At 47.6% G+C, this 15,573-nt stretch overlaps 1 protein-coding gene across 1 annotated transcript in view; it reads right to left on the bottom strand.

Moving 5' to 3' along the window:
• adamts17 (ADAM metallopeptidase with thrombospondin type 1 motif, 17) overlaps window positions 1-15,573 on the bottom strand; it is an 82,544-nt gene that overhangs the window by 51,325 nt on the left and 15,646 nt on the right. The window contains exons 5-7 of the mRNA XM_036544366.1: window positions 15,129-15,212; window positions 14,199-14,356; window positions 10,120-10,163 (exon numbers count right to left, since the gene is read on the bottom strand). Coding sequence (XP_036400259.1) covers window positions 10,120-10,163; window positions 14,199-14,356; window positions 15,129-15,212 — 286 coding nt within the window. The remainder of the gene's footprint in view (window positions 1-10,119; window positions 10,164-14,198; window positions 14,357-15,128; window positions 15,213-15,573) is intronic.

Genomic DNA, 15,573 nt, shown 5'->3' with positions numbered 1-15,573 from the left:
AAATGACATCACCAGAGAAGTTGCCTTGCTGTGTATTACCTTTCAAGCATGACCCTTCAAACACCTGCTTTTCGTCCGACACTGGACGATATCCAGTGGTCCCGGGGAAATGAGGTTTGGAGTCCTGCTTGGATTCTGACAAGAATAAATTAAATCATTGACAAGACAATGAAATTGGACTCAGATGGAATCCAAGAAAGCACAGAATTGTGTTTGGGACGAAATAAAGATGATGTGCAACGCAACGCATTCCATCGAATTAACAAATGGGCTAGTTATGCATTCAATGGTTTGTTGATAAAATCCAGCTGAGATACTGAAAAACAGCAGAATAACTATGAAAGCACAACAGAAAAGCGAGGGCTGGGAGAATATTACACAGTGCTTTCTGTGGCTGGACCGGGTCCAGACAGAGTCCAGGAATCTTAGAGGTGACTTGATTAATGTCTGAGCAGCGTACAAACCGCCCAGCCTGTGAAGTGACCGCTGATACACTGTTCTAGTTCCACAGGAACATTTAAAAACAGCTTTGCCTGATAAAACACGGAAGGACGTGAATAAATCCTTTAAAAGCTATTTTCTCTAGTGGACCCTCGGTCCAGATTTGATAACACTATCTGATGATCACTGATGTCTGAGTCCTGAAAAGTACAGAGAACATACTGCAATGATGTGCGCTCTCTTGAAGAAACACACATATGTACACCCTCACACTCACACACGTACACACACACACACACACACACACACAAACATATGCACACAAACATGCAAGAACACATCTGTACACTCTCACACACCCTCACAGGAACACACATACACAAACAAACACACACATACAAACAATAGAAAACACATATGTGCACATGCATACACACACGCACACACACACATACACATACACACTCACACGCACACAATTTTACCGGATGGAAGTTAATAACCACTGCGAAATTTACAGCGTGTGTACATTTAAATCGCCCAGCTGGTGCCCACTTCGCTATGGTGCACTGAGGGACTTTCAGTGTGGAAAATAGCCATTGTTTGCTTTGGAGGACTGCATTCTTCTTGCTCCAGCACTTATTGTTGTCACATTGAGACAAGCCTAAAGTGCAGCTGGCGGTTCAAAAAAAGTGTTGCATAAGGAGGAAGACGCATTAAAAGTAATAAAAACAAAAATAACTCTCATAAGAGCAGACAGGAATGGCTGCCATCCTGCAGGTTCTCCAGCCCTCTTCCAGACGCTGACACTCCCAGGGAAGTTATGCCGCTTCAATCACGGCAGCGGTTATCTGGATCTGATGGTGAAATGCTTGGCTGGAAAGACAGATGCTGTGCAGACAGGAGGTCAGCCAGGACTGTGGTTAGGTATCGCAGCTCTGTCTGTTGTCTTAGACCACGCAATTGTTTGACACATACACACACACTCTCTAAAGTTTGTGAAAAGTATGTGAAGTATTTTGCACTGGCTATTACCTCACGCGGCACCTTGTCACACCCTGCTCCCCAGTCAGATCTCTCTGGTTCACATGGTGGCATGTGACGCAGGGAATTGTGGGATGGAGGGAGGCTGCCGTGCAACACTCAGACATTTCTCAAGGTGTTACATATTTGGCTCAAACGTGGGAAAATTAACAGGGTACCGGAAGTGCAATAGGAAAAATATTCTGGACGCCTTTAAACAGCTCTTCAAACTATGCAGCAGACCCTCAGACTGATTCTCACACTTTTATAAAACTTAATTCACAGAGAAACCTCAACTGTCATGGGTCTAAATAGGCGAGCTACGGAGTCGAATCGGTATGCATGAGTGACGTTCTTCCCCGGCGATAAAGGTTTCAGTGCAATTCTTGGCCGCATCTACGCAAAGCAGTCATTCACGACTTTAACGACAATATTCATAAGGCGACAATAATGAAGGCATGCGACCAAAAAAACAAAAACAACGACCGCCCTATTCCCGCCCTGACGCGCGAGTAATCACGGCTGAATTTATAGCGCTGTTATTGTAACTGTATCCTTCAAAAAGAAAAACAGGAAAAAGATTTAAAGGTTGCCATTTCCACTGTTGCATAACTTGGCTTTCTCGCGTGCGCCGAGCAAAGCTGCTCCCTCCTACTGTAGTGCCGCGAAGTGGTACTTGGTACATTTATATTTATTTGAAAATGATTCATTGAACCAAGTTTACAGATGTTAGCCCTAATTACTGCCTAATGAAGCATTGAATTATAAAAGGAAGAGAGGGCCCTGCAGGAGAGTGGGCTGGCTTTCATTTGCTCAGCACAGTCCCCCTCTCTCTAGCGCTGTGTGCAGGGAACCCGCCCAAGCCAGCGATTCCAAATTGAAAAACAGACCAGACAACCGTATCTGGAACAGCGCGCTGCAAATAGGAAAAAGTACGAATCGTGACCCCGACTGGATGTGTTCATTATGAGATATTAGCTGGCCGATAGATCAACCACTTCACAGCGCTCGCTTCACCGCGAATGTGACGAGGTAACGAGGGCCTGTATGCGGCGCTGGGATGCTGGACGTACTTGATGACTGTCAGGTGCAGCAGGTCACTGCCTGGCGGTGTAGGGAGAGCAAGCGTTTATGTACTCCAAAGGGGGTGTGGCTATGAAGTGTCATGCGCTCGCTGGACGAGGTTTTGACTGGTTCATCAGAGTGAGTGACTGACAACATGTGGGAGCTCCACCCATTAAGGCGGTTTGTGAAGCTCCAGTCTCTAACCGCATGCTTGAATCTTGCACCAGTCTCTCCCACTTCCCTGACCTCAGGATTACACCCTGGGGTGGGCCAGTGGCTTGTCTGTCAGATGAAGAAAAGCACTCCTCCTGCTCCAGAATGCAATACAACCCTTACTATTTTCAGCGTCAATAACTTCAGCCTTCAGACTGTTACGGTGATTCAGATACAGCAAACTGGCAACAGGATTTGAGACAGAGATTAGCGTAGCCTTGTGGATGTTTTTAAGGTAACTGGCCCATTATCCTTATCAACATGATCAAATACTGTATCTAATGAATATTTTCATTATACTCTCCAACTCATTTAGACTGTGCAAAATCCTTTACCAGTGGAACAAGACAGGCTCTTCTTCCCTTTCACAAATAAAAGCAAGGCAGAGACAACGGAGAAGGTTCTGATTTATTCAAACATTTACCCACAAGCCGCACTGAACGGGTTTAAGTTTCAACACATACGCAAAAGAACTCCCTGTTTATTTTTATGGACCAATGCCCATATTGTATATACAAAATAATGTATACAACACTGTGAATATAATCTGTGCATACATGATACAAAAGTTATATAACACACTCCAAATATCTCCATTAGACAATAAAAGTGGGACTGTTTTACAAGATGTTTATTTTCAAATGAAGACTGAATATATCAAATGGCTACCTTTCCAGTGCCCCACGAAATGACATCAACTAGTTTTCTCAATGTCACAAACATTGTCTAACCCAAAAAAAAGTACCTGGGCTGAGTTGGTGTTGGTGCTAAGGCAGTCCAGGGATGGTGTTTCCAAAATGTCACATGTGCAAAGGTTTGCCTTATTTTTAGTGCATTGTTTTGTATGTTGACTGCAGTGCATTCACTCCGGTGTAGTGAATGCACGTGAAATACTCAAAGGCCCCGTTCACCAGCTATTACCACTAAATGCGCATTGGAGCATCATGTTCTTTAAGTACGAAATGCTACTAATAAAAAATCGCTGCACCCTAGGACTGAGCTTCTGTTTAACTGTGTACTGATGCACTTTGGCTCACCCTTTAGGTTGCCCCACTTCCGTCATGATAGGTGCCACTCATTCAAGCCAGTTGAAGACTTTTGACATCAACTCAAACGTTTGCTCGACATACTGCCTTTCGCTCATACTTTTGAACGGAGTTTGAATATTGCTCTTTTCCCCCACAAGTGGAGCTATGACTAGCAGGACAATTAAACAGCGTGCTTTCACCATCTCTCAGCCCACTTTTAATTGACAGCAGGGAAAAAAAAAAATTCCATCCAGTCACAGCTGAAGAGACGGTGCTGGCAGTGAAGAAAACAGATGTTGCCCTGCATTTTACCACGAGGATTTCCCCCAGCTTTTCAGTTCTTTTTACTCTCTTTTTTTTTTTTACAACCACGCATACCTACTCAAAAGCAGCAATTACTCATATAAAAATGGCTATCAATCATCGTCTTCAAATCGGCGCAGCTCTCCGTGATTTACGGCCCGTTCGGAAAAAGGAGTGGAGGGGGGGGGGGGGGTTGGTCCGGCGCGTCCGCACCGGTGCCACAGCGCTGGCGAGCCGCTCATCCGTGCGGCACGACGGCTCTTTCGCTGACAGACCTATTAATATCAGGAAGCGTGCCGCGGACGCGGTCACAGAAATTACACAGCGCTCCCATGAGGTCATGCATCGCAGGGATATCTGCGGCTTCGGGGGCGCTTTGAAGCCGGAGCTTCTGACGCCTAAGCCCTGGGGACAAAGGAACAAATTCATCGCAGCGTGTTATCTGCGCTCAGATTTGACTCAGCGTTTGTTGGGGGCTTGGCGGCCAAAGCCTCGCGCGGGCTTCGGAGCGCCGGCTGAGCAGCCACCCAGACAAAAAGTCAAAAGACGGAAAATCTCCGTCAGAGATCTGAACACACAGCGCTCCCCCGAAACCGGGGGCGATATTTTTCTAATTATTTATTTCGGGTTAATTAGCCGTTACGACATGAAGGGGCTTCCATTCACTGGCGGAATCCTCTCGTGCAGAGGGTCCTGAACCTAACAGCTCAGCACAACACAAACAGGGTGGCTCGGCAGATTTGGCACGACCTCATTGTTCCTCCCTGACCTCTGGACCTGGGACCTAGGGCTGACCCCGCTCGGGACTGTATAGCATGAATCAGCTGATTCCCAAACTGTCACCACCCCGTCCCACCCCAGCATGCAGACCCTATTGATGACCATCCCGCAAAGGCAGCCAGCCAATCCAGAGCTGGGAGGGTCACCTCTGCCTCCTCTTCCTTTCTTTTGTGATGCCCCCACCAGCATACTCCTTCAGCTTCAGTCGCCCCCCCCTCCCCAAAAATGCAGCCAGTATACACAGTCAAGAGTGGGGCCCTCCTGCTTTGATAAGAAGCAATAAGAAAATAAACACAGAAATAAACTAAACAAAAGCCACAGCAGTTAGGGCAGGCTCATTTTCTTTCATGAGGCCCATAAAGTTCAGGGCCGAACAAGAAAAAAAAAAAACCCAGCGCACATTAAAATACACCGCTCCTCTCCGTAAACTGCTGACACGAACGTACATGAAAGAGAACAGGGCGGATTTAACAATGGAACATCTGACTTTCTGTACACAAATCATAATTACAGCGGGCTCAAAGTGGGCCACGCTTCGTCTCAAACGCGTTCCGGTGGGGGGCGAGGAACTCGCGCGGGCGCTGCGGTGCGCTCGGGCGCTGCGGTGCGCTCGAGCGCAGCGCCCGACGTGGCGGGGACGGCCGGGTCCTCGCCGGAGGGCAGCGGTCGTCAAAATTCCCATTACATCACAGGCATGCGGGCGCTGATGCACGCGCCAGGCGCGGGAGCTGAAGGGAGAACGTCTGAACTGAGGTGCTGCTGATAAAAGCAGGCGTCCACTTCGACGACGAAGCGTCTGCCCCGTGTGCTGACCCTCTCCGTCCGACCGTCCAGCCCCCCCCCCCCCCACCACCCCACCACCCCAGGTCAGTTCCTCGCCTGGCAGAATGCCTCACGTTCCCGAGCAAAGCTGGGGGGATTACGGGGGCGCGTGAGCCTCCAGCGGAAAAGTGCTGAACGAGGGGCTTCGCTCCCGGCAGCCACGCCCGCTCTCCTCGTCAGGTGTCTGACTGAGCGCGTGCGGGGAGAGGCTGGGCCGGCACGCACCCCAGCACAGAGCTCCAATGGCCCCACGCGCGCAACGCCCCAGAACCCAGACCTCCGCACCTCTCCTAGCAGGCCTCACAGGGAACCACACACTGGCACCACAGAGACAGACAAAACTCCCTGAGGCAGCAAACACAATGCAGCCTGTGAAACCATGACAACGGACAACCAGGACTAAATCCACCACCAAGAGTCTCATAATTAACACCCTGGGGGGGGGGGGGCATTTCAAGCATTCTAGAAAAAAAGTGAGTATCAGATTTTGTGCAAAGAAAATGCTGGCACAACTATCACGGGGTACCACTCCAGACGGTAACAGTATAATGCCAAATGTTCACTCCCAGACAGTCTCCAAGTAGCCGTCATAGACACAGAGGTATTATTCTGGGGTTCTACACATTGCTTTCAGGGCTGGGGAAAAACGACCCGGTTTCAAAATCTCATTAATGTGTCATCGGCGCTCCGTAAGCTGGCACCGTTCGGAGGGGAACGCTACACCAATGAGCCGCCGAGCCAAACCTCCCCACCACAAAGAGAAGACACAAAGGCAGACACAAAAAAGGATGTGAGGATACACACATCACGGCGGCATGGAAACCGCCCAGGCAACCGGATCAGAGAGGACACACACATATCACCGGGGCTCTGACGGGAGCCTCTTTATTCCTGCGATCTCGCAGCCTCCGCGATGTCTGATGTTCCTCCGCGTGACGGATGGAGCGTGACAGCCGCTCGGCAAGGCGTTCAGCGGCCGAGGCGATTATTATTCACCCAGCGCCTCGGGACCCGCCTATTTCATCGAACTGACAATCGACCGAAGCAAAAGAAAAAAAAGACAGGAGGGAGAGTTGAAAAGATGACCAAAAAAAAGAGAAGCCGGAGAAAGAAATGACAGAAAGCCGCTAGCTGTGACTTAACACCTCAGATCCATGTCAGGACACTCCGCCGCTGACACCCACTCCTGGGGGATGCCGGTGACAACATCCCGCGCTCGAGAGGTCAGGAGCCAAATGCGAAACACACTGTGCGTGCAAAAACGTAGCCTGCGGATGCTGAGGGCCAGATTCCGTCCCACAGCAGGGAAACACCGCCCTTAGCTTTGAGTAACAGATATAAGCAAGACTTTCAATTGAGCTCTCAGTACATAAAGAGCAACATAACAAGACTGTGATGAGAAGAACAGGGCAGCTGGTCATTTTGCGTCTGTCTGCAATAATGACAAATATCATTTGCTTGTAATTTTTACTGTGTTTCTCATGAAGTGAAACAGATTTAAACTATAAAAACAATTTAAAAAATCAGATGACTGTACATCTAGAGTGAAAACTAGCATCGGATTCCGTCTGGTGTTAAATGACCGGAATGGTCTCAGATTCCACTGCAAACCCTGGCAGTCACTGGCTCTTGGATCTGACACATCATCACCAGTCACTGAAACTCATGAAAAATAAAACAAATCATCATTTGTTTTAATTTTTTTTTTTAAAAGAGCGTAACTCACTGCTCGATGTTAATGACCAAGTGCCATATCTGGGCCCCCACTGTTTGTTATGGCAAAGGCAGGGAGAGAGTCGGCCCTCACCCGAGCCACTGACTACACGTCTAGCTTCTTAAGCTCTTATCATGCTTAGATCAGACGTGTAGTATAAACGATCGCTGCAGGGCCAGGCATACATCGCCACAGAAAGAATGAGAGGACTTCAAACGACAGGAAGCCAGATTCCTCGCCGCCTGACACAAATACCCCTAAGGTGCACTTATCACTTTGCAATCAAACCCTTTTTCAATGGCTCCCCCATAAATTATATGAAATGTGAAGAAAGCCTGCAGTACTTTCGGCCTGGGCCTGAAGATATGTTTGCCTGATCTGTTCCTGGACCACTGAAGACTCCCTCCTGTCCTTTTTGATGTGGAAACTGCTCTCAGGTTATTATTGGGTGTTTTTAAGTGAATGGGTTCAAAGAGGTTATGTGAGACCTTTGTAGCTCTCACACACACAACATTCAGCTTCTGCTCAAAGGGTTAATACAGCCACAGGCTAGAATATTTACTTTAGCATATTTTACTGTTTTTGTCTTTGGAAAGCAATTTCTTTTGCTTTAAAATCTTGACAGAAAAATATGCCATTTTTGCAGCTAGTTTATAGAACTAAACGGTTCCCAAAAAAAAGAAGATAAATATGTTTTGGCTTTCAGAAAAAAATGAAGCCAATTCTTTGGCTTCCAAATCCATAAATCAAGGTTAGGAATGGCCGCAATTCAACATTACATAATATAAAATGGAAAGGATTCTAAAGAATCAGCCCCATTCATAGACTAAAAACTATCTAAGAATATAAATCCTTCTACTGAAGACACACGCAAATAAAAGTGGAGAAGAATTCCTTAGCCGTGTCCAGTTGAATTCTAACCTAAAACCACCTGATCTACTGGACTAATAAGCCAAGGAAAAAAAGAACTTCACCTTAAACCACACAAGAAGGTACGTCTTATCTGTATTGTGAAAGCTTATACGTTTTTAAGTGGTGGTGAACGTAAGGTTATATTTTACTGCAGAAGATCAGTGGGGCCAGCCCAAGGTCAGGGTCACGGAGGGGGGGACACCTCTGACCAGCCACTCTCACACGATAGGCTCACACGCCCCGCTAAAGCCCCGTCCGTTTTCTCACACCTCTTTCTGCTCTAGCGTCAGCGCTGCAAACCGCCTGGCCATCCCCAGTCATGTAAATCGGGGGGGGGGGAACAGCGTCGCTCCAGCGAGTAATTATACGAGAGCGGGTGAGCGTTTTCGAAAGGGGTGAGATCACGGCACTGGCGCGGACGCCGGTGTCAAACCGCTCCAGTCCTTATTGTTGTCACTGGGACGGGGGGTCTGCCAAAGAGGGATGTGAGTCACGGTGCTATTCCTGGCCCGTTCAATGGGACGATGGCGCAATAAAGCACCACGTACAGTACAGTCAGTACAGTCACATGCAGTGTGATCACTGCATTGTCAAATTGAGCAGTGATTTAGCTGCAGAGTGGAGAAGACTGGTGCGCTTTTTTAAATATGTCACAATGGGGATGAAGGCTGGTGCTCCAAAACAAAAAAAGGTTCCAGTGACCCTACCAGCACTGACGTGACAGGGGAAAATAATTTGCGAGCACAGGCCACCCAGAAGTTTAGGCCAAAACGCAGGCAAACCACTCATTCTTGGAATACCATTCACATAGTCTACGGGGAGATGCATTTTTGTACATGATAACTCCCACTGCGGCCAAATAATTCCCATCAGCAGTGTGGTATTGTGGGTAAGAAATGGGACTTTTGAACCACACTGCTGAGGATTCAGAGCTCAGGATGGGGCTGCTGCAGAACAGTATCTTTGAGAAAACTACTTAATCCGACCTGTTCTCTTAAATAAAAAGCAGTATAAAGCAAAACCACGCAAAAAATGTATACGCTGCCTGGTATAACGGTGTCTGCTATGAAAACACCCACTGAAGACTAATTACACTGAACACGTGGTTTCAGGGCCTTAACAAAACGTCTGTACTCTGCTTCCCTCCATCTTGATGCCCAGCAGCAGCCCCCCCCCCCCAACCCTCAACAGGAGAATGACATGTCACCTGCCTCTTCACTCCAGGCACAGGTCACTCTTTCATTCCACCCACCCCCTGCCCTCAAACCAGGGACACATTAACCAGTGAAGAATGACACGCTGTGGGTCTCAGGGCCCCATAGCTGAAGATGTAGCCTTTTTGTGATCACAGCGGACACATGGTTTGAGGGGGATTTAAGACCGGAACAGACAGAAAGATTCATGTGTAGATGCTGTCTTCAAAGCTGCTAGCGCCTCTGCACACCATTTTGCCATATATTTGGAGCGGTTCTCATTCGGCTGTCAAAGAACAATGCTCTGAGCGTATGCAAATAGTTTGCAGTAATGTTTTTCAGAGGGGCAAAACGCATAAGCTTCACTGCCAAAGGTACCACGGCAGTCCGAAACAAACACATTTATCATTTCAAGCTTTACCTCCAGAAAGCTCTTTGACAATATAATCATAGTTATTCTGGCTTTCTTTTTTTTCTTGGTTTACAACTGCTGTCACGGTGATTAAAGGTCCTTTGTGAGTCCTAATTTTTTTACAGAAAAACATGAATCTTGCCGTATTCATGGAAATACTGAGCAAAATCTGCTTGTCAGAGGAGCACAACTGTAATTTTGATCATCACTCACCTACTGTATCACACGGCTCATCTTTATGGACACAGAAATCCGTCCTGCAAAGGAAAAGACATGCAGATGTTATGAATGCAAAAATAATCACATTTGTTATGGATATAAGGAAAAAAATGTCGCTGAGCAATATTATGCCATATGCGTGCATTTGATTGACAGTATCCACTGTTCCATTCATCATGCATACTTTGTTAAGGACAGAAGGCATTACTGCAAAAAAAACTTAAGTTTCTCAAAGAGTTGCTATAAGTTAAAGACAAAATAACCACAAGGGCAGCCTTGATGCAGAGCAAAATGGCCAATGGAGTGCTTGGGTTTCTCCTGTTTTTTTAGGGAATGAGGCATTGGGACTGACCCCAGAAGGGATGAAAGAGGACCCTCATCCCCTCGGCCCTGAATGACCCCTGGGAGTGGCTCACCGTGCATCAAAGCACTAAAAACCCCCTCAGTTTGTATTTTTGTTTGCTGAATGTCCCAGGTGGCCTTGATCTGTTCCTAATACACAAGAGACTTAACTACAATTGTCATAAACACCCCTGCTGAAGGCACTATAGGCAGATGCCTTGATCTGTTCCTAATACACAGAAGCTTAACTCCAACTGTCATGAAGTCCACTGCTAAAGGCACTAGAGGCAGAAGCCTTGATCTGTTCCTAATATACAAAGGCTTAACTCCAACTGTCATAAAGTCCACTGCTAAAGGCAGTAGAGGCACAGGCCTTTCTCTGTTCCTAATACAAAGAAGCTTAACTCCAATTGTCAAAAACTCCACTGACAAACGAACTAGAGGCAGAACTGTAGCTCCAGCTGGTTACCACAGCGTTCGACTAACTCAGGAAACGCAAAACCAATAGGTGTTGCCACCCAGCTGGCCCTCAGAGTACAACAAAGGGAGCAGGCCTTTGCTCCCCATGGAGTGTGAGACAGCAACAGTTGAAACATGCCATGCCATTTCTTAATGAGCAGCTAGCTTACTGCATCCCAGCATCAGGGTATTAAGTGAAACCATGCAGCAGCAAAGTACAGCACCAAAAGCAAAAGACCACTTCTGGGATTTTGAGCAGAAAATGCTGCCGGTTCCATTCCCCAGTAGGGTATGACTTTTATGTCCGGTCACGGTATTTCAGCAAAATTGCTTGAGTAAATATCCAGTTGTATAAATGGGTATCGTAAAATCTGGCATATATGAGTCACTACGATGAGGCATATGTGTCAAGTAAATACACAATAATCTATAATAACACTAGTATCTGACCTGTCGAGGATCTATCTACTCCTGCATTTAATTTTAACTTGTGTTATGACACTTGCCCACAATTGTACCCTTGGTGGGTGCTGAGGCTACTAGAAAATGAGTATGTGTCAAAAAATTAAGACTAGCACAGAGACATCAGTTTACATTACAGTCTAAAAGGAAAGCAGAAAGACTGAATAGCTCCCTGGAAATGAAAAGGCAAAACAGCTGAGTCATGGACCCCGTTTGTTTTTGCAGATTGTGGTAGTTATCTTTTCTTCCATCATGTTCAAATATCAGCTACGAATCCTGCCCCAAGGAAAATGAAACGCTACAGTGTGTACCAAAGAAAACCTGTATCTTCATCATTTGCACAACACTCATTTACAGGGGGAGAGCACCCTTGTCTAGGCACACACTTTCATTAAGTCCTGGGCTTCCTACACTCCCTGTGTTTGTACAGGGTGTTTAGACTATGGCCACCCAAAGGAACAATTTCAACTTTGAAGAAAGCTATCTTACACAAAGCGCTGTTTGCTTTCTCAGAGGGATGAGAATTTTTACCAGGACACACAAGGACGCATTTTTAGGCCTCCAGACCTCTTTTAGATCCCCTGTTCCCTTTTACTGCCCGGGGTTGCCAAAACATTGCTAATTACCCGTCCCGAAGGTCAACAAGGTTTCACGCAGGAACCTCCTTTGAACTCACAATTAGCGAGACCAAGCCAACACACAGTGGCTGGGGCAAATGAAAAAAGACACTCCGGCCTGGATGGCCAAGGCCACTTTATGTGTCCGCTGCCGAAAACCGTGCCGGGCTAATTCTGTCTACCCAGCTTCCCCTTGTAATTCCAACTGGCAAGGGACAGGACCTTCAGAGGCGGTCACAAGCCCTGTAATTTAACCGTAGCCAATCCCTAGTTAAAGACTTTCGAATCGCTACCAGGTGAAGACATCCAACCTCACATGATGTGAGCAGTGCATGGTGCAGCCCTTACATTTCGGCATTCTGTTGCAGACAGGGTCCTGCGCAATGCTAATGCTAAGGCTAACGAGACTACTCTTCAGTCTGATCACGGATGATAACGGAATACACAGAAGCAGCGTGGAGGCCTTTGGACCTGAGAGTGAAAGGGTAAAACCCCCTTTTGTGCTGTACACACTGTCTCAACAGCAAATCCTAGCTGTACATATGAACTGCAGAACATGTAAGACTTCATCCTGTAAGCAGGGCACTGACCTCCAAGATAAGGGTGCTTTCTAGGAAACATCTGGACTGTGAAGGGAGTACGGTGAAGCCAATCTGCTACAGTGCAGTACAGATGAGTACGAATCCCTTAGTTTGTTTTTAAACCCAGAGCAATTTCATTTCCTCACCCAATTAGGCGCATTAGTCACGTTACCACGTGCGCCATGCATTCCAGCGCCCGTGCGTAAGAGTTAAACCCTTCTGCAGAACTCCCTCCCTCCCTCCCCGCTGCCACATCTCAGGCCTCCGCAAATGGCTCCTGATGTGCATTTCTGATTTGCTGGAACCGCACCGGGGGACAAAGTGGATTTGACACACAGCTGGGTGGCAGAGAGGGAACTCGGAAAGCGCCGTGTTCTGACTGCCACGAGGACCTGGGGGGGGTTGGTGGTGGGTGGGGGGACGGCGGGGGGGGGGCCGTGGGCGTTGACTCTCGTTAGCGCTGACGTCTCGCAACAGATGCGACGAGGCCTGTACGATCTACCCCCCTGCTGTCACAAGGCGGCATCCATTTCAGGCCTCGAGAGTAAGACTGACAGCGCACAACCAGACGGACCCCTCCCATTCCAACCACTGTGATATCATCACATCGATTTTAGACACAGGGGTGACCTTACATGCACCCCACCCCCCCAATTAAGACAAGGGACAGCTGTCATACTGCACTTAACATCTGAAACCACACTAATAACTGTAATAACACTAAAATGCTCATAATGCAATTCGTTTCACGACAATAATGTGATAATGCTTAAGACGCTAATGATACATTGATGTTGTCTGCGGAGCCTCAATAATACAGAAAGCGCAAAATGGCCGCCTATCATCCAGCCTCCACTTGCAGTAAATGAAAACCATCTAATGACCTGTAATCTCGTCAGAAGCTGTTAACAGGTTGGAGGTTCGGCGGAGAGGCACTTTAATTCATGTGACACGAAGATTATCTTTCCAGGAGACGCGGTGCAGCCGACTCGCAGAGGGACGGCTCAGACAGACGAGAGAGAGACGGCGGTGCGCCTCGCCGCGATTTAATTCGTACATGATACACTCTTGTCGTTGTGAATGATCTCGGCATTAACGTTTTCAGACAGATGTTAATGTTTCAGACAGAACGTGTACCTCGTTTTCATAGCGGGGGCCTTATAAGCAGAGGGGGGATCGTATTTACCAAACTAACATCCGAACAAAAGCCCCCTCTGTCTCTCCCTGCTCCTCACCCCCGGGAAGGCGGATAGCATCTGACGGGCTACATGAGAATTCATTTAAACAAAAGGATTCCTTTTTCCCCCCCCCTAGAAAATTGTATCGGGTAATAATACCTAATCCAAAATTAGGAATGCCACATGTTATGCCAGCGATAATCCTCCAGAGAGATGGGAGCAAATTGGATACAAACCTCCCTCACTGACAGAACAAAAAAATGGGCGGCTAATGAGGGCCCATCAATCCCAAACCCAGATGAGGTCCGATTTATTCAACATCTCTGCGAATTAAGAAATTAGGCGTAATTTACCAGGGGCCCTGTGGCGATCAGGCAAAAGAGGGGTAATTGGGGGGGGGCACAGGAGAGACGTGGGGAGCAGGAAGCAGGCACCTGGTGACGAGCACGGCCACGTCCACGGGCGGCTGGTCGTCCCTTCCTCCCGGGACATGGTTGTTTCCCAGGTAGCGCGCGCCCCCGTACTCCTCGTGCTGCCAGTGGCAGAAGCTCTCCAGAGACCGCTCCCCATGGTGGCCCACCTTCAGCTTATCCTGGGGGAGGGGAGGGGAAGGGAGGGGAGGGGGGACAAAGACGAAACGAGACGCTGCTTTTCAACCAGTGGTCAGATGGGGCCTCGGACTGAAAAGCGTCTACATGTCCTGTCACAATAAAACTACGTCTGGGGAAGTTTGAAAAAAAATCGACAGAGACGATAACGCCCCTGTTTCGGAGACGGGCTCCGAACTGCATTCATTAATACTTCCACAAAGCAGCATTTTTAAAGCCGTGTTTCGTGAGATAAGGGCTGACATGCCCTTTCAGCTGCACTGTTCTCAGACACACTATTAGGCTTATCAGCAGAACTCTATCAGAGAAGAAAGGAAAGCTACACTGCAATTTAGACCAGATCTCAAGGGCCCTGCATGAGTTTAGGTGCAAGCATTAAAGGAGGAAGTTTCTCTAAAAAGTATCCAGAAAGTACGGCTACAGGGCACCAAAGCAAAGTAGGGTGATGCATATGGCTACACATAAAGTGTAACATTTTCATAAGGGACTCTGATGTGGACAGTGCTTGGTAGTTCCATTTTTAAGGAAAACATGGAAATAATTTCAAATCCCAATTATAAATACGCATTTAACAACACACAGAAGGTGTTAAAAGGTGTTAAGTGTCTTTTGGTTCATAAAAAACATTCAAAGGAGTAAGAAAAACTGACCAGCAATTAGCTGGGATTTCACTGTTGTCTATTTCTGAACGGCTCAGCTGTGTAGAGGCTGCAAAGGTTAAGGGGAGAGAGAGGGAGGGTCGAAGGTCGCACTCACCGGCCGGCTGTGGAGCAGGACCAGCTTGGTCACGCGGATGTTGAGTCTGACGCCCAGGCTCTTGTGGTGAAACATGTTGTACACCTGTCGGAGGGGAGAGAGATGGTGACAGGGCCTCGCTGTGGAGCCGGGTGTGATCCAGACCTGCAGAGAGGCCATGACGGGCCACACTGCCTCTCACGAGATGGGAAAAACGTGTGAAAGCATGTGAAAACTGGGGAAAGTGAGGGAAACTACATGAGCCGCTACACACAGTTTTCAACAGGTCAGTGACAGAGGAGGGTGAGCTTTGCAGAGTATCGGGGAACGCGTCCAAGCATTTTCACGTATCTTAATAATAATAAGCTCTTTCAGGGACCGAAGGGATTTACATGTCTTATGAGAGGTGATTTAAACGTGGAAAACCGTGCATTGAGGAAACGACTTCTCCCGAGTACAAGGCAAG

Source organism: Megalops cyprinoides, chromosome 13 (genome assembly GCF_013368585.1).
Source record: "Megalops cyprinoides isolate fMegCyp1 chromosome 13, fMegCyp1.pri, whole genome shotgun sequence".
In the NCBI taxonomy this organism is placed as follows: Eukaryota; Metazoa; Chordata; class Actinopteri; order Elopiformes; family Megalopidae; genus Megalops; species Megalops cyprinoides.
This window is presented reverse-complemented; position numbering and strand designations above follow the sequence as displayed.